Source organism: Panicum virgatum, chromosome 4K, assembly GCF_016808335.1.
Source record: "Panicum virgatum strain AP13 chromosome 4K, P.virgatum_v5, whole genome shotgun sequence".
In the NCBI taxonomy this organism is placed as follows: Eukaryota; Viridiplantae; Streptophyta; class Magnoliopsida; order Poales; family Poaceae; genus Panicum; species Panicum virgatum.
The window spans coordinates 13609826-13618696 of NC_053139.1; the positions used below are offsets into that span (position 1 = coordinate 13609826).

Consider the following 8871-nt stretch of genomic DNA (forward strand, 5'->3'; position numbering starts at 1 on the left):
GAGCTTCTTGGTTGGAAACCTTAAGCATGTTTACCGGTGGGCATTCATGTAGTTCGAGAGATTCGTGTCAAATAATTCGGGTATTGTATAATTCATGTTCTCAAAACTGCTACCTGATCTTTACCCGGAAAAAGGGAAATCTGAATTTTTGGGTAACTGAAATATCGGGTTCGGATACCCGATCAACTGCCAAGTCTTTGCCTCTCACATTAGACAACAAGTAGAAAGGGGATCGAGTAAAAAAAAAGTATGATCAACATATTATTATTCTACAAATTAAATAAACAAGCAATCAACAAAATCAAACTAATATTTTCTTATTAGGTTATGGGGGTCGGGTGAGTGGATTGGGCCATGATCTTTTGAGTTTTCAATAAAGTTCGGGTAATTCGGGAATTCAGGGCTGCCGACATTGAATATCAGAATTTCCCTAATTAAATTCGGTTTTCTCAACCTCCTGTCTAAGATAGTAATCAGGTATATCGGGTTTGGGTTGGTAACTCGGGTAATTCGAGAATTCAGGGGTGCCCACATTGAATATCAATTTTTTCTAATTAAATTCGGATTTCTCAACCTCCTACCTAAGATAGTAATCGGGTATATCGGGTTTGGGTTGGTAACTCGAGATCGGGCTCGAGAAATTCTGCTCACCCCTACCAGTTGATGGCAGCGTCTTAGGTGTCAGGATATCTAGTTTAACCTAGTGGGTTCAGGATATCCAGTTTAACCTACTGGGTTCTCTTAAAAATAACTGAGAGACTATGAAGATAGCTTTGGTGATGCGGGGCGGCGCGGCGAGCACAGCAGAGCAGCGATGCGGGGGCGAGATGGAGGAGCAATGCGATGTGAGGCGAAGGAGTGGTGCCATGCGGTGTAACGGCTCATCGGAAGAGCTGGGCGAGGGGAGGAGGGGGGAGGCATGACGCATGGTGCCACTCCGGCACGAGCGAGTAGCGAGCGGGCACGGTGAGGGAGCACCGCGATAGCAGGAGAGGGAGCCGGCGCCGCCGACGAGCATGGTGCGAGGGCCGCCGGGGGAAGGGGCAGTAGGAGGAGGTTGAATGATGAAGAAGGAAGAAGATAAGTGAAGGAAAAAAGGGTGAAAATTCAATGAGGTTGACATGTGGGATCCAAGCATGACATGTGGGCTCCACCTATAATTGTTGCTAACAGTGTTAAATTCTCATCCATCTCACCTCATTCAACCCCTACAACCAAACAAAAAACTACATTAGATCATCCCTCTAACCAAACACTACATGAGTTGAATCCATCCTAGAAAAATAATAGGCATGGATCCAACCTAATTCCAAATAAAACACACGCTGAGCATCTCCAAGAGTACCCTATTTCTCTTTCCCATCCTTAGTTTTTTGAAAAAAGTAAAAAAAAACACTCTCCAATAGTTCCCCGTCCTAATTCCCTATCTTCTAACAATTAACAAATTGGGTTCTCTTGTGCGTAAAAATACGCACGCCTCCATCGCTCCCCATCGCCCCTCCATCACGACTTTTTTTTCTGGCGCCTTCTTCTTCCCCGCGCCATCCTTCCTTCGCGTCATGGATCCAGTCTATTCTTTTGGTTTTTCTACATTTTATGACTAGGGTTTAGTTTTTGTAGCCGCCGCCGTTGGCCTACCCGCCATGGATTGTGTCCGCCGCCACTTCTTCCTACACCGATTGCATCCGCCACGGTGCATCACCGGCACCAGTAAGAGGTAAAACGGAACCCTCTCATCGTTTTCTTTCTTTTCCCCCAAATTTCAAGTCCTCTCATGCCCTAAATCACCGGCAATCTGACTTGCAAGAAGGTTCTGTTTGCCAACCATGTCCGCCAACCATGGAGGTTTCTCGTGGAATTGTCCTTGTGGGGCCACAACTTCTCATTTTTTGGAGAAAAATAGGGAACTATTGGAGATTGACTCTTTTTTGCCTTCACATACCTATTTAGAGAGTTGGCAAACAATAATTTTTGGGGAGAAAATATTAGAAACTCTTGGAGATGCTCTAACATACTGTTTTTCACACTTGGGAATATAAACTATCAGCGCTAAAAAATGAACAAAGCGGAATTATTTATACTTTATTAGAGAAGAAAGAAGAGTTTATTACACGAGTGGAACAAAATCTAAAGGAGCCAAAGAAATTAGTACTGATATCCTCCATATACGGCTGGCGAAATAGAAAAATGTAAATGCTATTGTGTGGGAGTTCTTTGCACACCAAGATGAAAAGGACTGCCTTTAATTTATTTTAAGAAAGGACTTTCCAAACTCAGTTGCTCTGCTTCGAATAATGAATTTTGGTTTGAAATACCTCCACCAGCCAACAAAGTGTTCCTTTGTTTTATTAGGCGTATAGTAGGAATATACGTACTACAGAAAACAGAATCCTTTTTCTTTGCCCAAAAAACTGAATCCCTTTTTCACTTTGTTTTGCTAGGTGCGAATGGGTGCCCGTAATAAGAGCCACATTTTAAAATACCAGTTAGGTTATTTGAAATTTGAGGAAAAAAAACGTTGTTTTCGTGAATGGGAAAAAAACTGACCGCCACCTGTTTACTTCTCCCCCGCATCTGCTGGGTCTCCGCCGCTATTTCCGCACCCGCTCGGCCGCTCTGCTACTGCTAGAGTCCACCTCCCTCCCTCCCCAGCCAGCCAGCCAGCCCCACCCGCACGGCCACAGCAGCCACCGGCAGCCGGCCCTCCGCCCCTCTCCCGTCGGCATCCAATCCTCCCCGTCTCCTCATTCCCCAGCGATTCATTCCTCGAGGACGGAATTGAAGCTTCTCGTTCTTGCCGCCCAGCCTCTCCTCCGTCGCCTCACCGCTCCAGGTGAGCAAGAACCCTTTCTTCTCCCCTGTTTCTAGGACCCTTGGCGTTGTATGGAGATCCGCTTTGGTGCGCTGGGATCCTTTTCTTTTTTTCTTTTTCAATTCTTGTTGGTTGCTAGTCCTGTCCTTCGCGGATGCGCTTGTCCGATTCAGACTGATGGAGCGTAGCGTACCCTCTTAAGGTGTGATTCTTGCTTTGCAGTATGATTTAGTTACGTGGCTGTGGATTGTGGTGGCGGTGCTCGCCGGAAATGGTTATCCATGCTACTGGACCTGTTTGTTAGCTAGCCTGAATCACACTTCTGAAGTCTGAAGTCTGAACTGTTCTTGATTGTGCCGTGGTATCGCTGCAATATAAAGACCTTTCGATGGGAGCTTTGTTTGGGGAATCCATTTGTTGTAATAATTTCTCCATACTGTAGCAAGAAAATAGGGAAAAAAGGATTTAAGGTTCATGTTCATGATCCTCACATCTTTCTTAATTCGGTGCTTACACTATCCTGATCCTCACAGTACAAATAGCGCATCTCTTGGTTGATTTCGTGCGCTTCCGGTTAATTTCTTGCTAGGAATAAATTAAGAATCTCTCTCTTCCTCTTCTTTTGCCAAATTGGCATCTCATTGTAGTTCACTGGTGGTCTCTTTTTTTCCCATTAGAAATTATTGTCTTCTCAGCTTCCATGGAACCTTTGAGTTTAATTCTCTTTAACAAGCTCTACCAAAATGGTCTGTTGTTTTCATTATGTTGATTTGAACAAACTACTTATGGTCTTTGCATTTTTGTGAACCAGTAAGTTTGGCGTGTAAATTTTCTTTTTCTACCTTTTGTAGTGGGATATGATATTCACTTTGTCAACTTATTCCTTGCAGGAACTTTGGAAATTATGTCTCTTTGAGGGGAATCGAGGGCCTTGCCCGTACCTGTCTGGGCTCCATGTCTAAGTGGGAGCCAGTCACATTTGAGGAATCTCTTAGCTTTGTCAAGAAAGTAAAGGTGAGAAATTTGCTCAAAGGAACTCTCAGTCTGCTGTTAGAATCTTTGTGTTATTGATGGTTAGCGATCTTTGATGTATTTTGCAAGCCCTAGATGTTCTTAAGATTGAATTATGGTTATATGAATTACGATAATTTATCCTTAAGAGTTCTGGAAAGATACATGTACCATGGTCTACCCAGTCGCAAAGATATCTGGGGTGCATGGCAAGAAGTGCATAGTCCTTTTCAATCATTAGGTAGCAAGTTGTCTGCAATTAAGTGAATAAGGTTATGTTTCCTTTTCTTGATATAAAAGGCTGTCAGCATCATTTGGTGCAGATCTCAGAAATACTTGCTGTACAAAGGTTGAACCCAGCCTGTACAAGATCAACAACAAAGCCTTATAGTACCAAGCAAGTTGAGTGAGCTAGACTGCTATAGATGAAACCCAACAAGAGCCACCAATAAAGTGGATTAAAAAAGTAAAAAGAAGGTATTAGTAATAGCGACCGTGATAAAAAAATAGTGATGGCCAACATGATGTTTCAGATATGTAGATTTTCCAAAAGGACAAAATAAGAAAATGACTTATTTCTCTTTGCATCACTTGACTTGCGTTTACCTTTTGATTTGGGAAAAAGCAGATATTTCGGTTGAACTAATATATTTACCCTATGCATTACATTACTTCATCAGATTTTATATTTGTGATAGAGTAAAATGCACCAAAGAGGTCTCCAAACTCTCAAAATGCATTTTTTGAACCTCAAACTGCGTAAAAGGGTTCATCCCAGATCCCAAACACCCCATGTGAGCTTTTGATGCCGACATGGCATGCCACGTGGCACCATGCTGGTGAAAATATGCAAAAAAGCTCCTCCATAGTATGCATCTCCTCCTTCCTTCGCCCTTCCTTAGCTTGCTAATGACGGTGGTCTCACCGCGAGGCTCACAGGAGCGCTCGCATTCAGATGCGCACGACAAGTGGAAAAGAAGAGAGAGGGAGGGAGTCAGGCAGCACTGGTGTGCGTCACCGCGGTGGGTGGAGTTGGTTCTGCCTCACTCAAAGCAACAAGGTGAGGGAGCATTAATGTTGCTGATGCCGCCGTGCCGGCACCCGTGCCTACCCCGCACCTACTGCACAATGGGCCACTCACCCACATCGTCCACCAGTCGTCGCACAAGTTCATGGGCACACCGCCGGAGCCGCGGCCAGCTCATCGGCCAAATCCGCCGGCCATCGGCCTTCCTTGCCCGATTCACCCACCAAGCACCCTCCCTACTTGCTCCTCCACCGCCGGACCCTTTCCTGACTCATTCCGCTCACTCCACGGTCGGGAATCGGCGCGCCACCACAGGTCACCATTGTACCTGCTCGCGCTCCTCCCCTCTCCATCTATCACCTTCTCTAGCCCCTCTCAGCCCGAATCAAGAGCACGGTGAGCTTCCCCATACTCCCCTCATCCTCATCGGTCCTTTTCCCACCAGGTTCCTCAGGCCATGGCTGCCGCTTGCTCGTCGGCTTCTCCCCACGCTAGCCCACGCCTCGGCTTCTCCCCATGCTTCACCTTTGAGCAGAGTAGGGGATGTGTATATAGCCTTAGCGAGCCTCTATGTGCGCCTAACCTGCTATGGATTCGTGCAAGCACAAGCTGGTGCCGATGAATTTAATGGTCCAACTGGTGGTGAATGGAACGGTTGACGAGAAATCGAGCGAGGAAGGTGAGAGGGAGGGAGGAGAGAGATGGGGACATCGAGAAGTGCGTCGAGGCAGCCGTCTGCCATGCTGAGAATCGTCACCTTGCCGAGCTCGAACAGCAGCTGCGGCACGGCGCCCTGATTGCAAGGCCGCATGGATGGTTGTACTGGGGCTTGTCACCATCCTCATTACCCCAACAGCGCTGGAGCTTGTCACCAGCATTGCATGGCACACTGGCAACGACGACGATGACGCAAGCAGGCATGAGATGCGAGGGGAGGAAATAAAAGAGGGGACATAGATTGAAGGATGATAGAAATTTGAGGGGTTTCTTGCATATGTTCGTGCACGTGGCATGCCATATCGGTGTCAAAAACTTGTGTGGTGCATTTGGGACTTGGGGTGAACCCCTTTATGCGGTTTAGGGACTCATTTTAGGAGTTTAGGGACCTGGTTGATATAGCAGGGCAAGTTCGGGGACCTGTGGTGCCACTACTAGAAAAGAGGCTATAGGCACCGGTTGTAGAGGGGCTAAGGTACCGGTTTTTGAACCGGTACCCCGAAACCGGGACCTTTGGCCATGGTCATCAGTACCGTGTAAAAAAAATCGGGTGCCTAAGGCTCTCTTTGGTTGTATTTTTGTCAAAAATGGTTGGCCGGGATTCGAACTCGGGATCTCTTGCCTCACGTGTACCTTTCTTATCATCTCACCTACACATCACTTTGATGAGAAGAGATATATTTTTCTTTTGAAGTAACCTATGGATACCAACCGGTACCTTAGGCTCATCCACAGGCACCGGTTGGTGGTACCACCCGGTACTAATGTAAAAGTTACCACCCGGTACCTATGGAGAACCTTAGGCACCGGTTGGTGTTACCAACCGAACACCAACCGTGCCTAAGGCTCATCCATAGATTCCATCCATCCCAAAGGTACCGGTATGTAGATGAACCGGTACTTTTGGGGTGGACGTCTGGCTTGTTTTCTGGTATTGTGCATTTTACTCCTTGTGATGTATGGTTGTTCTTTAGTTCATGTGAAGCTATTAGATCTTATGCCTTAATTATCACATGTTACTATCTATTTTCTGGGATATACCTTATAGCTTTGAGTAGGCTTGAGCTGTAGGGTATTTGGTGTATTTGTTTTGAAAAGCATCCATTTCCTTACATTTAGCTATACATGGAATATTAGTGTTTTATGGTGCAATATGAAACTGTTATCTAACTTGATTGAATTTTGCGTGCAGTAAAATAATATGAAACATGAGGACTTATGTTCCATTACTTTTTTTTTCTTTTTTTGAGGATAGACTTATGTTCCATTACTTATGCGGAGATAAAGTCCATTTTACTATGCCCAGCTATTGAGTTAGTCCTGTGATATATGACATCAAACATAATGTTAGAAAAAAAATTGTCTCTATGTCACTCCCTATTTTTGGAAGTTACTTTAAGAACTTGTCGTGATTATTTTGTGATTTTCTATCTCGAGGTTAAACCAGAACCAGGGCAGCTGCTTCCTATCTATGAAATAATGACCAAACTTCTAGTATATATTTTTAACATAGGGTTTGACGGGAACAATGTGAGGCAAGTTTGCAACAATAGTTCATTGCTCTCTCTGTTCAGCTCAACTATATATGTGTAGCTTTTAGCTTCACAAGATAATGAGTTTTACATGAATATTGTGTATAACTAGAATCACGCGCGGCATTGCCGCGCTAAATAGCCCTTCTGCGAGACTTCGAAATGTTGACTGTTGAGTATGAAGACCTGTATGAACCAGGTTGGAGAGCGTTGATGAGATGTATTGAAAAGGTGTAAAAAAAATATTACCTTGCAAATCGATTTCAAACTGATTTCTAGCTGCACTTTGAAGGTTTGATACGTGGATATAGGTTGAATATAAGATGCATGAGAAATTCTTTTTCTTTACACTAACCATTCTTATCAGTTGGGTTGGTGATTGTCACTCCTTCCGGTGGTGTTGGTCGTTGCTGCAAGTAGTTTAGGCGCAGAAATAAGCTTGGACAAATCTTTTATAGTGAATTCATCTTCTTTTAGGCCGTGTAGATGATTCGGCAGCCGGAAGACTATTTTATTGAAGTGAAGATATAAATGAATCCCCGTTAGTGTATGGAAAAGCATCTTATTTTTAGAGATTTTTAATTCAAATTTAGCTCAGGTTTTGAGCTGAACCCAACTAAAAGAGGTTGCCCATGATCTATCTTTTTTTAGCACAAGTTTGTCGAATTCCAAAATAATTTTAAGTACTCAAATCCAATAGAGAAAGAGAGGTGGAATATTGCACGTTTGCGTATTGCATCTTTGTGCATTTTCAGATGAACACACTCTTTTTCTAGCTTTTCTCTGACAAGCATCTTATCAGTTATTGCCAACCGTACTTCGGATGCCACGAGGCTGGATGCCATCAGCAGATAGGAGAAGAGTCTAGAACAGTAAATGGGCAGAATGTATTTTACCATGAGATTTTAATCTGACGGTGAATGATTTTTTGTTGACGTGGCTGAATCCCTACTCGCTACTGCGACCAGGTTTCAGTCAACAAAGATATGCCATCTACGAGCTATCAAGCCTTGTAGTAGAAGGCTTCTGATATATGAAACCAGTTTTTCGAATTATCCTGTTTCCTAATTCATCTGCTTCAAGTAATATTGCAATAATTTCCTATGGAGCTTTGTTTTTACAGGCACGTGACTATATGCTATACCTATCACTGCTTGATGTGCTCAACCGGAACGATCAAATCCCTCTCGAAGCTTACAGCGAGGTAGCATAACTGTGACCCTTTTTTACTCCTGTCAAAGAGCAATTCCGTGGCATATTGATTCATGGTAACTTTGTCCCATCACCTTTGAAATGCAGCTTTCACTTCTCTTCCGGCATCATGAAGATCTGCTAGCAGAGCTGTCAAAGTTCAGGCCCCTCCCATGTCCGAACAACATATATACTCACGGTTCGATCTGGATGATCATATTCCTCATGCCCTTTCTGCTCCTGAGCCTTGTCCTCGCCTTTGAGAAGCCATTGAAGTGCTTTCTGGTCCAGTAGCCTGCGGCAAGCTGAAAGGCTGCATCGTGACGCAAGTCTCATCATTTTTTTGGGTCATTGGGTCGACCCAAAACTGGATAAAATGAATTAGAATGGCATGCTATGTAATTAGTTTGAGAGAAAAAATAAACTAAAATGAGAAACCCAAAAACATCGATGGGTACCCACTTGCATCTCTAATGTGGTACTAGTGACCAAGTGTACATATATGTAAATGGATTGCGTCCTGCAATCTTTATGATGCCCTTGTATTCTCATGCACGGCAATAATATACAGTGTGATCAAA

General features: G+C 44.2%; 1 protein-coding gene across 1 annotated transcript; it reads left to right on the top strand.

Annotated features, from left to right (window-relative positions):
• The first annotated feature begins 2592 nt into the window (after window positions 1-2592).
• Window positions 2593-8871, top strand: LOC120703217 (paired amphipathic helix protein Sin3-like 4). Its single transcript, XM_039987237.1, has 4 exons — window positions 2593-2833; window positions 3703-3826; window positions 8223-8303; window positions 8399-8871. The coding sequence occupies exons 2-4, from the start codon at window positions 3767-3769 to the stop codon at window positions 8582-8584; spliced, it is 327 nt and encodes a 108-aa protein (XP_039843171.1). The 5' UTR covers window positions 2593-2833; window positions 3703-3766; the 3' UTR covers window positions 8585-8871.

Coding starts and splice junctions, on each gene's coding strand:
- LOC120703217 (XM_039987237.1), top strand. CDS start 3,767: ATGTCTAAGTGGGAGCCAGTCACATTTGAGGAATCTCTTAGCTTTGTC. Junction 3,827..8,222: donor GCTTTGTCAAGAAAGTAAAG/GTGAGAAATTTG, acceptor TTGTTTTTACAG/GCACGTGACTATATGCTATA. Junction 8,304..8,398: donor CTCTCGAAGCTTACAGCGAG/GTAGCATAACTG, acceptor TTTGAAATGCAG/CTTTCACTTCTCTTCCGGCA.